Source organism: Pleurodeles waltl, chromosome 9, assembly GCF_031143425.1.
Source record: "Pleurodeles waltl isolate 20211129_DDA chromosome 9, aPleWal1.hap1.20221129, whole genome shotgun sequence".
Taxonomy (NCBI): Eukaryota; Metazoa; Chordata; class Amphibia; order Caudata; family Salamandridae; genus Pleurodeles; species Pleurodeles waltl.
The window spans coordinates 994,601,726-994,621,868 of NC_090448.1; the positions used below are offsets into that span (position 1 = coordinate 994,601,726).

The following is a 20,143-nucleotide window of genomic DNA, read 5'->3' on the forward strand; positions in this document are numbered from 1 at the left end:
CGAGCGCCGCGGGGGCAAGCCGCCATGACGGTATGGGGGGTCTATCCTGCGATGTCCTCAGTGTTAATAATAGTGGGTTGTGGTCTGAGATTGTTCGGGCGAGGTATTCAGAACGTATCATCCCACGGGCCAGGCCCGGGGTGCAGACCACCCTGTCAGTTCTGGTGTGGATGTGGTGGAGGCCCGAGTAGTACGAGTAGTCCCTGTCTGTTGGGTGATGCACTCGCCATATGTCCACTAACCCCCATGAGTCAAGCCATTGGACCAAGCTTTGTGCTATCTTAATTGATGTGGCTCCCTGTAGGGGCAGGGTGGATCTATCCATGTTTGTGTCTAGTACTGCGTTAAAGTCCCCTCTTATTAGTTCCTCCCCTGTGTGCTGGCGGGTGAGGTGTCGCGATAGGCTCGTCATGAATGAAACCTGATCTTGGTTAGGGGCGTAGATGCAACTCAAAACTAATGGGGTCCCATGCAGTTTGCCTTCCAGTATCACAAACCTGCCCTCCTTGTCTATGTTTGCGGTTTCAATTGTCAGGGGGACACCTGCTCTTATCCATATCATTGCGCCCCTTGCGTAGGCTGAGTACTCCGTAGCGAACACTCGCCCTCTCCATCTTCGTCTGAGTTTCTCTCCCTCTCCTGGGGCTAGGTGGGTCTCTTGCGCATTGCTATCTGCACCCCCCTTCTCTTTAGGAATGACAATATTCTATGTCTTTTGGCCAGGGTACCCATCCCCCTGACATTCCAGGTTATGATATTGTAATCTGCCATCTTGATCTTGGGATCTGACAATTGGAGGACCAGTGCGCCCGAGACTTCAATCCACCCACTGCTGCACTCGCTCCTACGTTGTGATCAAAATCAATTACCCATGCTGTTGGATTAACTCGGAACTGTAAACCCCAACTCCCCCTCCCCAGGGCACCCTCGGAACTATGGGTAGCCCAAAAAAACGTGCAACGGTGCAACTTTACCAAACACATAATTACAGTACTCGCCAGCCAATCAGACAGGCGAGAGGTATAGTCAGGGGGGAAGCGGCCAGGTCCGGAGGGGCCAATCATTTGTTCAGTTCGTTATGACTTCAGGCCCAGTCGCGCAGCCAGGTCAAACAAGTTCGTCGGCTGTTTGCAGAGTCACCTTTGGTGCCCGGGACGGGCTCCCCGAGCCCCCGGCAGAGGACACTATCGTGTCATCGGAGTCCACCTCTGAGCCCTCACGGGAGGACACCTCGCAACCGACCCGGGCCGCCGCCTCTAGGGCCGTTCTTCTGCCTGTTTCCCTCTGCGTTTTCGTCGGGGCCAGGCGCGGGCGATCCCCGGGCCTCTTCCTCCTAGTTGCTCGGCGGGTCCCGCTCGCTCCAACGTCCGTGCGCGACGGTCGTAGCTTTTTGGGCTCCGCGCCTCTCGAGCCAGTCCCAAGCCTCCTCCGGGGATTGGAAGAAAGTGGTCTTTCCATCTACGATCACTCTCAACCTTGCGGGGTATAGAAGTGAGTATTGGATCCCTTTGGTTCGTAATGCTCTTTTGACCGCTAAGAATGAGGTTCGCCTGTTCTGGACCGCCAGTGTAAAGTCTGGGAATAGTGTTACTTCTCCGTTTGCTACCTTGAACGGGCCCGTTTCTCTGGCTTTATGTAGGAGAATATCCCTGTCCTTGTAATGCAGTAGTTTAGCAATTACGGCACGGGGGTCTGCCAGGAGCCAGCGGTCTTGATGGCACGCGGTGAGTGCATTCTAACGTGTAGTAGGGAGTCAGGCATCCCGGCGCAACCTCCGTGCTCAACCATTTCTCCAGGAATTCTACCATGTTCTCCCCTTCCGACCCCTCAGGAAGACCCACCACTCGTACGTTGTTCCTTCTATTCCTCCCCTCGGCATCTTCGGCGCGTTGCTCAAGTCTTGCTACTCTGTCAGCCAGTGAGGTTACTTCCGCCGCCATGTCTTTCTGCCTTGGGGTGATGTCCGCCAGCTTAGTCTCCGTATCTTTGACTTTGTCGGCCAGCTTATGATGTTCGGCTCTCAGGAGACCCACCTCAATCGCGACTTGGTTGATGTCTCGTTGCAGTGTTGACTTTGTGTCCTCTATGGCCCCCAGTATTTTGTCTAGGGTGTCTTGAACTTTGTAGTGTGGCTGGCTCAATAATTCCGCTGCGCCATCCCCAGGGGGTGTTGGGGGGTCCATGGCTCTGCTCTTATGTCGGCCCTTGGGGGGCATCAGTCCAACCAGGTGGTTTATCCTAGGGAGTGGGCCGGAAGCCGACCTGGGCGCTGTCGTGGGAGTCGCTGCCGAGATTGACCCCTCGTTTTAGTCTCTGCAGCCTTAGTGTTGTTCGTGGTCGTCGCTGGGCGGGCCCTGGGCGCTCCGCCGGTCGTGCTCGGCTGCGGGGGGCTCCGGCGTGGACAGTTGCAAGTATTTGCCGCCCCTGGCAGCGTCTACTCCCTCGCCTGCCCCCGTTGGTAGGGCCCGCAGTGTCAGTTGGCGTCAGGCGTGCGACGCCATCAGGGCGAAGTCGATCCCCCACTCAGTGTACCCACCTTTCCGCCAGTGGCACCAGTGCACTCGTGGGTGTACTCGCTCGCCTGCGCAACACGTGCACACTGTGGCTGGTGGTGTACCAGGATATCACCCTGGCCCCCAAATGGCGACACAAGGCTGTCTGCGCCTCCTCCAAGGGGGGAGATAGGGGGTGTCACTCACCCTTCCGGCTATTCACCTGCTGATTGCTGCCAGGGAGGGCCACCTGCCGCTCACCGCCGCCGCTCAGGGTGCCGATGTGGGGCATGTGTCAGTGCTCTCGGGGCGGCCCCATTGGGAGCAGGGCCGCACCTGTTTTACCGGGTTTGAGCGAGGCGCCACTTCAGGGGGGGCACCAGCGGGTCCAACGGTACCCCCACAGCGTCGCTGGGTCCCGCCTACAAAGTCCGGGGCTCAGGCGATTCCGCTGTCTCTAGCCGGCAGCTCCTCCCGCGCCCGCCGTGGCCCGCTACTCATGCGAGGCCGCGGCTTTGAAGGGGAGCAGGGGCCGCAGGCTTTCGCACAGTCCGGGCGGCCCCGCACGGGCTGCAACGTTCACCAGTCCTGAAGCGGGGGTCCCGCCGCTCCGCCCACTTTTCGGCAGCACAGTCAGATGGTTTGGTGCTCGGGCGGACTGTGCCGGCGCGCCGGCCCAGGGTTCACGAGCTGGCCCCTCCGGAGCCGGACTCTCATGCGACCGCCATGATCGGTGTCCTGGCCACGCCCCATCCTAAAAGAGAGTACTACCACCATCTTGTACTTGATCAAACAAGGAGTTGGATGCAAAGCACTTTACAACAAATTGATAGCTCAGTAGGATTGGGATATTGACAGAGAAATTGATCTGTCTCCAGCTGTTGTGGTGGTAAATAAGAACAAGACTATGCAGACTAAGTTCTGCGAATCTAAAGTGGAAGCTCCTATAGGGAGCGCCAGACTACATCTTTCAGGTCTGGGACATACTGGACATCAATCAGTTTGCATCCCATAGCAACAGCAAATACCCCGAACTTTGAACTTCTGACCTTGTGCTCACTAAGAGACACTCTAGTGCAGTGTTTCCCAAACTGGTGGCCGCAGGCTGATTTTTGGTGGGTCAAGAAAGTCTAAGCAATTCTGTATTTATCTTATCATATAGCTTTGCTTTAAAGACAGAAGTCAAATGTCAGGTTATTCCTTCTGACAAATTGTTGCCTACTTTTGAACATGTGGATTACCTCTCACCTTGCTGCCAGGGAAAGAAAAGTAAAGTGAATTATGTTAAAGGGAAGGCTGTAGGATGTCATTTTCTGCAACACAATAAAATGTTAATATCTGTAAATGAATTGGACACATTCAGTTAGGGAAGCAGAATTAAATCACATTTTTTGTAATTCTGAAGTGTGATGGAAACAAAGATTTTTCAAGACATTTTACTTGGTGATGCACAATTAATAAATATTCACTGAAACACGATTGCCACACATTATTTGTATTCAAATTTATCAGTAAAACTGTTTGTCTGTGCAATCTTAGCAGCTATTTCAATGGAAATGTGCTGTATGTACACATGTAAATGACAGCGCACTGTCACACACTTAGGTATATGAGCATATCTCCTGCTTCATGTCTGTTAAAGCTAGATGGGTTGCAAACATTTGGTTGACAATCTGCAAATTTTACATTTTCATAATTGCAACTTAAGGTTAGCTGTCATGGCTCATGAGTTGCCTGCAGTAGTAGTAGTAAAATACGTTTATTCAGACGATAGTCCATTAAACATACCAAAATAATTCCATTTAAAATAATGAAACAAAAATGTAATTTACACTCCTGATATTAATATTAAAACTCTGAACTAAAACTTTCCTTCCTGCAGAACATAAAACCCTCTTAAGTTCCACTCTTGCCCATTTCCTTGAATGGAGATTCCACGTTTTTCTAGATTATCCCACAGAATCACACGATACACTAGATCAAATACCTCCATAAAGTTGACAAAGTAAGAATACAGATTCCCTGTTTTCTCTAACAATTTCCTAGGTATTGACCATAAACTAAATTAGTGATCCATCGTCCAGTGGCCTTCCTTGAATCATCCCTGTTCAACCGGAATTAGGGTATTCTCTTCTGACCATTCCTTCAACTCTCTAAGGACAAATTTCCCACACACTTTTGCGCCCACACATATCAAGCTGATTAATCTAGAATTCTTGGGATCGCAGAATGATCATTTTTTATGAATAGGTTTGATGATTGCCCCCTTCCAGCTTTTGGGCATTACTCCTTTAGGGTTATTGCTTTTAAGCAGCCTATAAAATACCCTACTGCACCAGTCGATATTTACCTTTATTATTACTGCTGGGAGATTATCTGGTCTGGCTGGTCTTGTAAAACAGAATCCTTTTATGACTTCCTTTATGGAGTTTTCCATAGATTTTGTTGAAAGGTTATTATCCAGTAGCCTATCCATGCTTATTCTGCTACTAAACACTTAATTTGAGGCATACTGTTCTCCATCCCAAAGAGCACCATTTGTCTGAAGTATATTTACATCATTGGTGGCTATGGCTTGTATTTCCTCCTGGTTTGAGGTATAGTATGTCTGTTTTTTCTCCTTTAATGTTTTTCAATCACCTGCTGTGAACTACATATTTCTCTATCCACCTGATTGCACTCTTCTCTGCCTCTTAAGAATCCTTAATTTGCTCTTTTGGTTTTGGCATTCTTCATCATACCACCCTTCTTTTAACAAGTTGCCCTTTAAATTCCTTTGGTAGAGCCTTACTAAACTTACTAAATTGTATTACTTTTATACAATATATAAATTCTATGATGAAGTTCTTAGATAAGTTCACTACTTGTAAATTACTTAATTCTGGCTTTCAAACTTCCCAGTGTGTCTACTCTCTATTCTAGTTGTAGACCTTCTTGGACAGTAAACGACTGTCATTACAATCTTATCCTGATCCCTCACATTCTTAAGCTGTAAATAGCTTGCAAGGGCCAATGATCACTCACGTCTATCGTGAGAACATGAAACACTTAGACTAAGTGAAAGTACTAAATAGGCACAAATATATCATCAATTGGCCATCTTTGTGATCCCCCTACAAAAGGTTCGGCCTGCTGGTGAATAGGTTGGAAAATGCCAGTTCAGACAATTTAGCCCTAGTGTTTGCATCACCTTGAATTCTTTCATGTCTATCTTCAAACAATTAGGGCCAGGAAAAACACTTTTGTAATATTTTATATATATCCTGTAACTCATCATTTAATAAATTACCTCGGCAGATTTTGCATTAAAGTCTCCATACACAAAGCTACAATAAATTATTGGGGGATCTGAAAGCTGAAATTTGTTTCTTTAGCAGGAAAAGACCTGACCGGTCAAGAGTTACTCAGCCGTTCTCTCAGCCTGCAGCTAACCACTGAATATCCGTCCTCATTAGGTGCCAGTTGTAGCCAGATTTTAGAGGGCCTGGAAAATAAGTTAACTCACACTCTTTCAGGTTCCTTGTAAAACCTCCACTTAGTTCTATCCTTACCAATCATTTCAGATTTTGAACCCATGCATGTGTGTCTCCTCACATTTCTCATTTGCAAACCATTTTTGTCTGGTGGCAATTGCCCCCTGAATTGGGGAGAGAACCAGGGCATTTCTGCACTGCCTGCTTGTATTGCTTTCTCTAAAGACAAAGCTGCTACAAGAGTGAAGCTTTCTTTTTGCCAAAGGTTATTTCTGATTTCCATGTGTCACAGCTGATCACCTCTCCTTCCTTCTTTCATTCCCCTGACCTTTTCAGGGATGAACAATGTTGGGCCCCAGGATGGAGTCTCATTCTCTATTTTCATGAGAAAAAAATGTTAAATAGATGATACTCATTATGGGTTTTGAAGGCCTCAAAATGAGAAAATCTGTCTGCAAGAAAACTATCTCTTGTTAGGAACCAAATCATCCCTCAACGGTTGGTCTTACGAGTCAAGCACTTTTGCAAGCCAGTATTGAATTGTCTATCCGATGGCTTTCAGCCCTAGGAGTATAAGCAGCTACTTAAGTAATGATTTGTGCTATTTCCTACAGCTTTGTCCTCATTTCACTCCTTTTCTAAACATTCCTGCCTTGATAGAGCGGTGCTAATAGGGCATGCTCTAGTTTCCTTCTCTGTCTGAATCGTGCGCGTGTCCTGCGCATTCATCCTTTAAATATGTTTGGGAATGGTTCTTACAAGGAATCTATATTGGCAAATACCAATTACAAAAGCAGGATATGTACCTTGGCTCACGTTCTTTCATATAGATATATTACTGCCAGCAGTTTAATTATTGTTCTTCCACCTCTCCTTCTGAGGATAAATTGTACGGAGCCATAGTGTTGCGTCCAGTGAAGCTGCTTGGATCCAGGCTGGACTCCACAGAGCCCCACATAGCACTGGTGCCTCAACAATTCTGAAACTTTTTTACAGAACTGGGAAAAATGTTCTTAAAAATCTGCTTTACACAGTGACAGTGGTGTTAAAATCATGATCACTTAGTTCTCTCTTTGGATTTCCTTTGTGTAATACAGTGGTATCCAAAGTTGATTCTTGAGGGCCACAGTTCTTAGCAGGATAACTAAGTGTGCCCAATTTACAGTATATAAACTATATATACATTAATCCCATGGTTGTCCTGAAAAACTGTCATTTTCTGGCCTTAAAGGAATACCTTTGGCCACCCTATACTAACAGTGTTAGATTAAATGATGACAATCCCAGCCATATTTTGACTTTTTTTGGTAGTCCTGAAGCAACCATACACAGTGGTTAACTTAACTCCTCAGTGGACCAGAACTGACTACATGGGCAAAAATCCAAGGAACGTTTAGGTACTAAAAATCATCTGACAATCTTGAATTATTTTCATTCATTGACTGAATCTGTGGGAACTTATGGCGTTACTTCTATAGCTAAAGTGCAGTTCTTTCAATTTGTGATCCTTCTGTATAAGTTGCAGCATATGTAACCAGTCAGTCGTTCATGCACTGCTTATTGGATTGTCACTATGCCAAATCCAAGCAATATCTGAAATGTTGTACTTACTTCACTATTGCTAGCTGAAGAAGGAGCGAGAGCATTTGGAATCGGAGCTGGAGAAAGCTGAATTGGAAAGAGTCACGTACGTTGGCGAAGTACGAGAGGTAAAGGAATAAAGGTTCCATGTGCCCCTTAACTTCAGCTTAGCTCTTCATGTTGTTGTTTTAAAAGATTCTAGTTTTGTGTTGCGATTTTCAGCAAAGCTGAGTGATACAAATCTCAAATTATAAACAACTTCATTACAGCTTAAAGATCTGTTGACTGAATTGCAGAAAAAACTTGATGATTCAAATTTGGAAGCGGTAAAACAGAGCGAAGAGCTTAATTTGGTAAGAAGCTTGTTTCCCGCTGGACATAAGCTAGCCACTAACTTGCTGTGTATTTGTGAAGCTGCACCCCACTGTTCGTAGACTTTTTATTACAGAAATACATTTATGTGCGTCATAAACAATGCTTCTAAAAATTTACTAATTTACCCCTAAATGTTTTGATGACTACTTTTTGCCAAGAATATAAAATGTACATATACTCCACTAATTTGGCACATTGCTAATCCTAATGGTTCTATCACAGCTTCTCTTTGCTTGCTTTACGCTTTCCATTAACCTTTGTGAGCCTCCAACAGAGTATTTGATCACATATCTTGGTTCATTTACTGGACAAGGTTGGATATAGTGCTGATTTATCCATTAGTTTTGTCCATTCGTTTATCTAAGAGGAAGACTTGCTTTGGGTAAATTATGGTCTCATTAATACTCTTTTTATGCGGGTTGCAATGTTTTCAGTGTCTTCTTGACTTACATTGGGTTTGCTGAGCTGTGTAAAATACATATTGTGGCATGGCATCTGTTACCTGCCTTTTGATTCACCTTTACCAAACAGCATTTCTAGTTTGTGGTCAAATAGGCCTCATACCACACTTTTCATTAGACCAAAACAACTCAGAGTTATGTATGGCATCCATGAACTCTGCGATGCCTCTCATGTGGTGTCTCCTTTTTTTTTTTTTTTTTTTTTTTTTTTTACAACATGCAAATAATGTTCTAGTGTCATAATTTGCACTCATGTTTTCCCATTTTTATGAATAAAATGAAGTTTTGTGTAGGCTTTAATGTATGTAATTCAAGACATTTATAGTTGAAGGACCTAAAAGCTCTATTGCCTTCTTTTTCTATTCATTGAATTTCAAGCAAAAGGCTTATTATCCTTGCAAAACTGTTTTTTTACATTTAAATATTTGTATAAAGTCTTCCATTCATAATTGGTTTAAGAGTTGCACAGATCTCATTGTATCAACTATTTATTTCATACTCCATGATTATTTTGTGTTTTCAGCCAGATTATGTAGCCAAGAGCTGTTGTACACTGTAAATTAAAACAGTAAATATTAAACATAAATAAAAACAAATAACTATTTCTTACATGAAACTGAAGTAGAGGAAAATCCATACACCTAAGCTGTTAGAGACTTCTCCTTTTTCCTTGAAGAAACACCCAGCTTCTTTGCTAGAGTACAATTGCACAGTACTTTTTTTCTGATCTTTGAGGGTTCAGTTATCCAGTATTGGATCTTTCCTAGATTCAGATGCTTGAATTATTCTCTGTCGTCGAAGTGGGAGTCCCACGGAACCATAGTAAAGTAGTATGTAAAAAACATAATAGGCTATAATGGCAGTGGCCATCAGTTTAATAGACTATTTATGTCCTTTAAAAAAAAAAAAAAAGAACCAAAGTTGAACTATGACATATCAGGTGCTAGCACTTTCTAGATTACTCCCAAGAGAGGCTGATTCCTTCAGATTTTCTACCGCAAGTCATGTGAACCGAGTCTACCTGATCGGGTGTGGACGACCCACACAGAGGAAGTCTCTACTGCCTTTACCCACAACATCAGGAAAAGGAGTGCAAAATTTGCTGTACCTTTTCTTCTAAAACCTTAAGACACAGAGAAAGAAGATGACTTCTGTGGTACAGATGTCTAGATCCCAGAAATCCAGCTCATCTGATCAGGACAGTGATTCAGATGTAAGGCCCCATATAAGGTCAAGATCATTTAACCAAGGGATTTCTGAGGAGAGTAGATAGGCCTTTAAGTCACACCACAAAGACCCTCAAAAAACAGAAGAAAATTGTGCCTTATCCCAACCGTCCACTCCATCTCTGAAGAAAAAGGAGCATCAGTTATTCATCAGAACAGTCAACACCGAGGTCTAAAAGTTCTCTCACAATTCCATCGACTATGACGGCCCCATGGTCTCATCGACAAAGGCATCATCATCGAAAACATCATCTACAACGGCTATTCGTGCTCCCAAGGTATTTTCTTCCAAGTCACTATTGATGGTGGATTTGACTTCTCCATCACCGACAAAGATGATGCCACTGACGAAGCCAGCATCAACCAAGATGCAGTCGACAACGGCAGTAGCACCATCTACAGTCCCACTCCACTGTAGACGGCAGCACCATCATCTGCACTACCATCGACATCATAGTTGACGGCAGCAGTGTCATAGACGAGAGGAATTTTACCTACAACGTCCCACTTCACATTTGCATCCTCTATGACATCGTCGACAGATGCAACCGCTACAATAAAGATCACAGACTGCTTTGCGCCCTGAAGTAACTTCTCCAAACAAAGTTTCAGGTTTGCTACCAAGCCCTCTACTAGAGTGGGAGGAGTCAGGTGATGAAGGAAATTTTGTGGATGCACACAGTTCTTCAGAACTTTACGTTAAGCATCCAGGAGGAAGAGGATGACAAAGATGACGAACAACAATGCTATGAACCTTATCACACCCCTCGTAGCAGACATTATGAACATTATGAATACTCTCATCTTAGGCAGTTTGTTGTACAAATGCCTACAGAGTTGGTTCAGGATTTGCAGGCCATACTGCAAGATTATAGGAGGTTTCCTGAACCTACCCAAGAACAACAGTTGACACAACCCTACACTGTTTCTCCTACCACGCCAACAAACATCCCTTCACCGCCAGGGTTGGGTTAGGATGAAAAATAGGCCCAGGCACCCTAAAAAAAAAAGTGGCCCACAATTGAAGATTATACCTTTTCGCATAACACTGCTTTGGTGTTTTAAGTGGTATCAAAATAAGGAAAGGGGCGCTTCTCTGAAAGAGGCATATCAAAAAAAATGAAATTGAATTATCTCAGTCTAGCTGCCAAGACATATGAAGTAGATATTGACACTTAACTTTTGTTTTCTTAACTCCAGTGAGATAAAAAAAAAAAATACAAACACAGCCAGCACTCCTTGTGCATGGGTAAATTCACACAAGTGAACCACATCTGAATATTATAGTGGTCACTTCTGTTCAGGCCTCCTGTCCCTTCTCAGTCTACATACATTAATGTGCCTGTAGCCAGCCCAAGTTAGCTTTTTATATCAATGGCTGGCCCACGGGGGTGGGGGTAGCATTGATGCCTCCTCCCCTGTTTGTGAAAGGAAGGTGACAGAATCCCATCTACCTCCTGATACAGGCCTTCAGGAAGGCCACTTAGGCCCCCACTGGGCCGCTGGCGGCATCTGAACAGCAGAGATCGATCTCAAATTTGACACCACTCTGCCTTAAAAAGCAGCCCACAACTGTAACTCACACTGGCCCATCGTCCATTGCCCGAGTGCCCGCCTTGCCAATCTGACCCTGACCAATGCCCAGGTTCACACCAACCTCAACCATTGCAGCACCTCCTAGAAAGGATGACACTTCGACAGAAAATGAGAAAGAAGAGGGTGAAATCCCTGATCCTCAACACCCGCAGGACAAATGGGACGATTACCTGGTCCCTACTCTATCTCCCCCACTTCCTCATCCTTCGGACTCTCACCTTGAAAACATCGGGGGTTTCCACAATCTAGTGGACCGTGCTGCAGCATGTTTCCATCGCCCAACTTCCGTTACACAATTAGAGTGTTTTCTCTACGGATTTTAAGGAGTGGGCTAGAAAATCCGTGACAGCCATCCCCATCATACACTATTTCTGGAATGAAGGACTTAAAATCATGAAAAATTTGGCTATGGTACCTCCAGTTCCACCTAGTCTGGACAGAAAATACAAAGCCACGAATGATTCCCCTGCTTGCCTCATCTGTCACCCTAAGCCTGACTCTGTCATCTCACAGGCAGCTCAAAGGTGTTTCAAGAGTCCGTCTGTTCCCATCTCTGCGCCACAAGATAAAGAAGGCCGACGCCTGGACAGTGTGAGGAAGAGATTCTCTCTTGTGTCTGCCATTACTGTCCCTGCAGCCAACAGTCTTGCGCTTTTTGGGCACTATTACCGTCAAATGTGGTCAGACGTCAGCAGCTTACTCAATCTCATCCCTGAAGCAGGAAGTCTGAGGGGAAGAAGATAATGCAGGAGGGAGAACATACTTCTTTTGAGATTATAGATTGTGCCCTCAACATTGCCTTCACAGGTTTCTGCCAATTAGCCGGAGCAGGAGTTTTAAGATGCCAAGGATGGCTAAATTCCTCATCTTTCAGACTGGAGGGCCAATCAAAAATCTTGGACATGGCCTACGATGGCGAAACCTTGTTTGGGAAGCATATTGACGATGCCTTACTGGCAATAAAAATGTACACGGACATGGCTAGATCTCTCAGCTCTTTACAGTTTAAGGCAGCGCCCTTTTGAGGTATCCTGGGGAAGAGGTTTCTCTTCTTATGGAGGTGGCTATTAACGACCACAACAATTTCAAAACCAGTCTCCGTACAGGCCCTCGTACCATCAAGCCTATTGCCAGCTGCCCTCAGTAGTGTATAGCAAGCTGGGTGCATGCCAGAAGCAACCCCCCAGGGCCATAATACAAGCTTCAAACAATGACCTGAACCAGGCACTGGCTACATCTGCTCCTTCCACCCATGTGGGTGTGAATATCTCAATCTACCTCCACCAATGGACGGAGGTAACATCAGACAAATGGGTGTTGGATTTAGTAAACTTTGACCATACCCTGGAGTTTGTGCAGAGACCACCAAGCCATCCTCCAAAAGGAGGGTACTGACCTAGTCTTCACTTACTGAGTAAAGAAGTCTTGATCATGCTAGCTAAAGGCACAATAGAGAATATTCCCCCTTATCAAAGAAGCATGGGATTTTATTTTCATTTTTTCCTGGTGCGAAAGAAGACAGGGCAATGGAGGCCCATTCTGTACCTCAGGAAACTGAACAAATTTCTGAACAAACAATCTTTCTGTCTGATTACTCTATCTTTAATCTTTTAAACAGCGGAGATTACATGACATCATTGGATTTACAGGATGCATACTTCCACATTCCCATACATCTCGAGCATCACAAGTTTCACTGTAGCCAGTACCCATTATCAATTCAGAGTCCTTCCTTTCGGGCTAAAGTCAGCTCCTCGAATTTTCACAATGTCTCACTCCGGTGGCAGCTACTGTCTGCAAACAAGGTTATCAGGTATTTCCCTACCTAGATGATTGGCTGCTGAAAGCTTCTTCACCTCAACAAGCATCCAAAGCTACCAGAGCCTGCCTCCCACTGTTTCACATGCTAGGCCTCACTGTAAACTGAAATCCTCTACCATTCCAACTCAAAGAATAATGTCCTTGGGTGCCAACTCTACACAATCGAGAACAAAGCTTACTTATGACCAGACCGGCAACGAAGGCTGTCCAACCTGGCTCTACAATATCCAAATCTCCAAAAGAAAGTCAGTTGCTGTAAGATTTCTGTAGATGATCTCTGCAATAAACCTAGTTACGTTAGCATGACTAAAAATGAGGCCATTGCAAGAGGAGCTACAGTTGCAATGGATACAGCCTCAAGGTTCCTTCGAAAACTTGATCAGCATTACCCCAAGGATGGTGGAGAAAGTATCATGGTGGTCTCACATAGATCATCTCTCTCAAGGTCTTATATTCCTGACTCCAGTTCCAGACTTTGTCATCACAACCAGTGCTTCCTTGGAGGGATGGGGCGGCCACCTATAGGACCTACAGGTTCAAGAGAAATGGTCCAAACATCAAAAACGAGTGCACATCAGTCGCCTAGAACTCAGTGATATTTCCCACCCTACAAGCTTTTCTGCCTTGGATAGCAGGCATCTCTGTGCTGGTCCGTACAGAAAACAGGACTGGCATGCACAACATCAACAAGGAGGAACCCTCTGTCTCTTTCTCAAGAACCTCAAACTCCTTGGAATTAGCGCACATGATATCTTGGAGAGCTGAACACGTATTGGGGGTGAACAACACCTTAGCGGACATTCTCAACAGAAGCGGAGACCGTTGCCACACGTGTAAACTGGATCAACTAGAATTGGACAAGATTTTCTCACAGTGGGCCAAGCCAGCGTTGGATCTTTTTGCGGCAGACAAGAACGCCAAATGCCAGTTCAACGCCAGTCGATAACCACTCCTGGGGTCGTGGGGGAATCTCCTTTCGATGCAGTATTCTGCAATTTAAGCATACTCATTTACCCACATTCCCATTAATACCCAAAGCTCTCAGCAAAATGAAAATGGAACACTGTTGACTCATCCTGATTGCTCCCAAGTGGCCCAGACAGCACTGGTTTACAGAACTCATTCTCCTGTCTGTAACCGATCCCATACACCTTCCAAAGAACCAAACGCTTCTGACGATGAACCAAGGCCAAGTTTTGCACCTGGAGCCACCTTCTCTCCACTTACATGCATGGCTCCTGAATTCTATGAGTTTTGCAACTTAAGCATCAATCAAGAATGCAAAGATAAATTTTCCAAAGCAAAGGTGGAAAGTATGAACACAAGGTACATGCTAAAGTGGAAAAGATTCTGTCTCTGGTGCCAACAAAATAACTTCCATCCTATTGAAGCCTCTCCTGAACAGATCATATTGTATCTCCTTTTGCTAGCCAAGTCGGGCCTTGTTCATACATCAGTTAAGGTTCACCTTGCCACAATTTCAAGATAGACGTTCTACACAGGCTACATCTCGTTGCTCCACAAGACTCATTAAAAAACTCATGAAAAGGCCATTCAGGGCTTTCCCACCAGTGTGAGCTCCTCCTCCAGAATGGCATCTAAATGTGGTCCTCTCACAATTGATGAAGCCTCCTTTCGGACAAGTTCATAGGGCCGATTTCAAGTTTCCCACATGGAAGGTTTCTGTACTACTTGCTCTCACATCCATCTGAAGAGTCAGGTAGGTATAGGCCTTCACAACCCTAAAGCCTTTCCAGAAAAATGTATACTTTTTAGAACAAATTCAAGGTTCATTCCAAAGGTTCCTTTGCAATTTCATCTCAATGAACCCATCATACTTAGAACATTTTCCCCAATCCTACCACACCGGCTGAAAGGGCTCTCCATACTTTGGACATTGAACTGTGTCTCAACCTCTTCCTCCTCTGTACTAAACAGATTCCCAATACAGATCAACTGCTAGTCTCTTATACTCAAGGGCTTCAAGGGACTGCAGTGACAAAAGCAACGGTAGCATGGTGGATCTCAGCAACAATTTCGTTTTGCCATTCTAAAGCAGGCAAACCTGTAACAAGAAAAGCTAAAGCACATGCCACAAGAGCAGTATACACTTTAGCTACTCTGTTCGCAGGCATCCCACTGGAGAAAATATGCTGTGCTGCGACATGGAAGAATACCCACTCGTTCACGAAGCACTACTGCCTAGAGTCAGCACAACGCAGTGACTCGGCTGTGGGACAGGCTAGACTAAGCCATCTATTCCAATAAGGTGAGGCTCTTTAAATAGAGGTGTTTATTCATATTACATTCAAATGAACGTATGTATATCATGTATATTGCTGCCTGATTGTTTCTTTTAAGATTTATCTAAAGGGTTAGATGTGAATGCTGCCAATTGGAAGTGTGTGTGTATATATGTTCGATGGCATGTGTAGCTGCAAATACACTCGCTGTGCATATCTCGCCATCTAGTGTTGGGCTCGGAGTGTTACAAGTTTTTCTTCGAAGAAGTCTTTTTTCGAGTCATGGGATCAAGTGACTCCTCTAGGTGATAGTGCGCATGGGCATCGACTCTTTTGTTAGATTGTTTTCTTTCCGCAGTCAGGTTCGGATGTGTTCCCTCTAGTTCTGAGACTTTTGATTCGGAAACTATATATTAACTTTTCTCATACGTCTGTATTGTTATCAAACGCGGTTTCTTCTGCAATCGATCGATAGCTCTGTCCGGATCAAGAAAACACCCCTTTGGGCAACCTTTTTGGGCCTGTTCGGGCCTACTGCGCCGGACCCTGATGGATCGGACTCCATTCAGATTCTGTCCTCTGTGCCACGCTAAATTTCCTTACACCAACCAGCACTTGGTCTGTAATCTTTGCCTTTCTCGTGAACATCGTGAGGAAGATTGTGAAGCTTGCCGGTCGCTTCGATCGAAGAAAACACTAAACGATCGAAGGGCAAGAAGACTAGAGATGGCATCGAAGCACGCAGCCCACCAACACTCTCGAAGAGGAGCAGGCACAGACCGCAGTTTCGATCCCAGATTCCGACTCCGAACAAGGATCCGACGAGGACAGCCAACTAATTACAGCGGCGCAGTATGCGAGTACACCTGCCCCTACACTCACTTTTTAAAAATCAAGCTAGGCTTTGGGTGCATCATTGCAGTCAATTGATGGTTCCACCCAAAAAAACTAATCGGCAACCGGCACCTGGGTTTGGCACCAAAAAAGGCCAAAACACTCCAACAGGCCACGCCTGTTTCGGTGACTGAGCAAGAAAATACGGACCTCAGCCTCCAAGCCAACGCCCACATTCTTCGGATCCGAAAACAATGCGGTGCGCTTCGGAGCCAAAACTTCGGCTAATAGCTTTGGGTCCGAAACACCTCGGATCCACTTTGAAGCCGAAAACATCATCCTATACAGAAGAAATAGGACTTTTGGCCCGAATGAAACATGTGCCCAAAACATCTACTGAACATTCATCTAAGGGCACAAAACTAACATCTGAACATCAAATTGAGGAATCTAACATTCAACTTATTTTGGAGGTTATGTACAGCAAGCAGAGAATATAAATTCAGGAAGAGACTGGGAAAATGATTACTTCTCCACCTCCACAGACTAAAAGAAAGCTACCACTTCAAGAGACTCTTGATACTGCCCCACCACCGGCAAACATTTTCCAGCTGAAGGAAAAGCCAAAACCTTCAGCTTTCTCCGCCACATTTACTGCAGCTTTCTTTCTCACCTCAACCTGTCACTCCACCACCACTACTGTCACCATCACACTTCCATACTTATTTACAGGGAGACACGATAGACCCATGGGACATGTATGATTCAGATCCTATACCGTCTAATTAGCCAGATCTCTACCCTACTAAACCATCCCCACCAGAATATAGTACGGTTTATAACCAAGTTATATCTAGGGCAGCTGCATACCATGGGGTCCAAATGCATGCAGAACCTCTAGAAGAGGATTTTCTTTAATACATTAGCCTCACCCCATAAAGAATACCAATGCTTACCAATGCTCCTTGGTACGCTTAGGCACGCAGAGGACATATTTAAAGAACCAGTTAAAGCTAGGGTTCTAACTCCAAGGATTGACAAGAAATACAGGCCTACGGCAGCAGACCCAATCTACATTACACAACAACTACCACCAGATTCTATTGTGGTCAGTGCAGCCAGGAAGCGTGCTAATAGTCAGTCTTCAGGGGATACCCCACCCCATGACAAAGAAAGTAGAAAATTCGATGCTGCAGGAAAAAGGGTGGCAACACAGGCAGCCAACCAATGGCGTATTGCCAATTCTCAGGCCCTGTTGGCAAGATACGACAGGGCACATTGGGATGAAATACAATAATTCTTGCAATACCTACCACGGAACACCAAAAGAGGGTGCAGCAAATTGTAGAAGAGGGTCAGGCTATTACAAATAACCAGATTAGGTCTTCTCCAGATGCAGCTGACACTGCAGCTAAAGGAATTAATACTAGCATCACAATCAGACGACATGCATGGTTGAGGTACTCAGGTTTAAACCTGAAATACAACATGCAGTGCTTAATATGCCATTCGATAAACCGCATCTCTTCAGACCGGAGGTAGAGACTACCATTGAGAAACTCAGGAAACACTCTGATACTGCAAAAGCCATGGGAGCTCTTTATACCACAACTTTTCGGGGTTCCTTTAAAAAAAACCACAGTGTAGGGGAGGTTTTAAATCCCAAACTGCAGAAGCTTACACCTCTGTCCAAAACAACCACACCAGTACTATTCAAGAGGGTCATTTAGAGGTTCTTACAGAGGACAGACTCGCAGAGCCAGAGGAAAATTTACAGCCTCAAAGGGTGCTTGCACACCCACTAAACAATGACTTCCCAAACAGCCCAAAATCCCATAGTCTCATGTGGGAGGAAAACAGCAACAATTCCATTCTCACTGGCAGAACATCACCACAGATCAGTGGGTACTTTCAATTATCCGCAATGGCTAGTGCCTAGAACTAATCTCCACTCCACCAAATATTCCCCCTCCTCAGACTCTCCAGAACACACTGTTCTGCTAAAAAAGAGGTACAATCTCTATTACTCAAGGGGTTTCCATCTCACAGCAAGGGACAGGAGTATACTCACTATACTTCCTTATACCAAAAAAGGATGGTACTCTCAGATCCTTTCTTGATCTCAGACCTCTAAATCTATATATCCTATCCAAACATTTTCACATGGTCACTCTACAGGATATCATTACCCTGCTACAAAAACAAGATTATATGACTGCGTTAGACCTAAAAGACGCTTACTTCCACATTCCCACACATCCAGCTCACCGCAAGTACTTAAGGTTTGTAGTATCAGACAGCCACTACCAATTCAAAGTACTACCCTTTGGAATAACAACAGCACCAAGAGTGTTCACAAAATGTCTAGCTGTAGTAGCAGCATACCTCAGAAGACACCAAATACATGTCTTCCCTTATCTAGACGATTGGTTAATAAAATCCAGCACCATTCTCCAATGCCAACAACACACACAATAGATACCTGTAAGGAAATGGCTCCTTGGCATGGTTACCCCCTAACTTTTTGCCTTTGCTGATGCTAAATTTTGATTGAAAGTGTGCTGGGACCCTGCTAACCAGACCCCAGCACCAGTGTTCTTTCCCTAAACTGTACCTGTTTCCACAATTGGCACAACCCTGGCACTCAGATAAGTCCCTTGTAACTGGTATCCCTGGTACCAAGGGCCATGATGCCAGGGAAGGTCTCTAAGGGCTGCAGCATGTCTTATGCCAACCTGAGGACCTCTCACTCAGCACATGCAGACTGCCTCACAGTTTGTGTGTGCTGGCAGGGAGAAAATGACTAAGTCGACATGGCACTCCCCTCCAAGTGCCATGCCAACCTCACACTGCCTGTGGCATAGGTAAGTCACCCCTCTAGCAGGCCTTACAGCCGTAAGGCAGGGTGCACTATACCACAGGTGAGGGCATATAAGCATGAGCACTATGCCCCTGCAGTGCCTAAGCAAAACCTTAGACATTGTAAGTGCAGGGTAGCCATAAGAGTATATGGCCTGGGAGTTTGTCAAACACGAACTCCACAAATCCATAATGGCTACACTGAAAACTGGGAAGTTTGGTATCAGCACAATAAATGCACACTGATGCAAGTGTGCAATTTATTGTAACATACACCCAGAGGGCATCTTAGAGATGCCCCCTGAATACCACTCTGACTTCTAGTGTAGTGCTCTACAAAACCCCCTGGTCTGCCCCCGAGGTACTTACCTGCTGGCAGACTGGAACCGGAGCACCCCTGTTCTCCATAGGCGCCTATGTGTTTTGGGCACCTCTTTGACCTCTGCACCTGACTGGCCCTGAGCTGCTCGTGTGGTAACTTTGGGGTTGTCTTGAACACCCAACGGTGGGCTGCCAATGCCCCAGGACTGAGACTTGTAAGTGTTTTACTTACCTCCCAATCTAACCGTTACTTACCTCCCCCAGGAACTGTTGATTTGTGCACTGTGTCCACTTTGAAAATAGCTTATTGGCATTTTTACAAAGACTGTATATGATACTGCTTTTATTCAAAGTTCCTAAAGTATCTAAGTGAAGTACCTTGTGTTTAAATTGTTTACTGCAAATCTTGAACCTGTGGTTCTTAAAATAAACTAAGAAAATATATTTTTCAATATAAAAACCTATTGGCCTTGAGTAAGTCTTTGAGTGTGTGTTCCTCATTTATTGCCTGTGTGTGTACAACATATGCTTAACATTACCCTCTGATAAGCCTACTGCTCGACCACACTACCACAAAATAGAGCATTAGAATTATCTAATTTTGTCACTATCTTACCTCTAAGGGTAACCCTTGGACTCTGTGCACACTATTTCTTACTTTGAAATAGTATATACTGAGCCAACGTCCTACAATACCCTACACAAAATAGGTTCACAATCAATTACCAAAAATCTCATCTTCAACCAGCACAAATTCAACCTTATCTAGGTGCAATTCGCAAAACCCAAACAGCATTACCATACCCAAATCCACAACAGATACAAGCTTTTCAATTCCTCATAGCACAAAGGCAGGTCAAC

The 20,143-nt window shown here is 44.9% G+C and overlaps 1 protein-coding gene across 12 annotated transcripts in view; it reads left to right on the plus strand.

The window, feature by feature from the left end:
- The window catches only part of KTN1 (kinectin 1), a 653,615-nt gene that overhangs the window by 545,080 nt on the left and 88,392 nt on the right, over window positions 1–20,143 (plus strand). For 5 of the 12 annotated variants that reach the window (XM_069208520.1, XM_069208525.1, XM_069208521.1 and 2 more), the window contains 2 exons: window positions 7,591–7,674; window positions 7,816–7,899. The exons of 1 other annotated variant lie outside the window; for it this stretch is intronic. In XM_069208520.1, the coding sequence (XP_069064621.1) occupies window positions 7,591–7,674; window positions 7,816–7,899 (168 nt within the window). The remainder of the gene's footprint in view (window positions 1–7,590; window positions 7,675–7,815; window positions 7,900–20,143) is intronic. 6 more of the 12 variants (XM_069208523.1, XM_069208529.1, XM_069208530.1 and 3 more) reach the window with 2 other exon arrangements.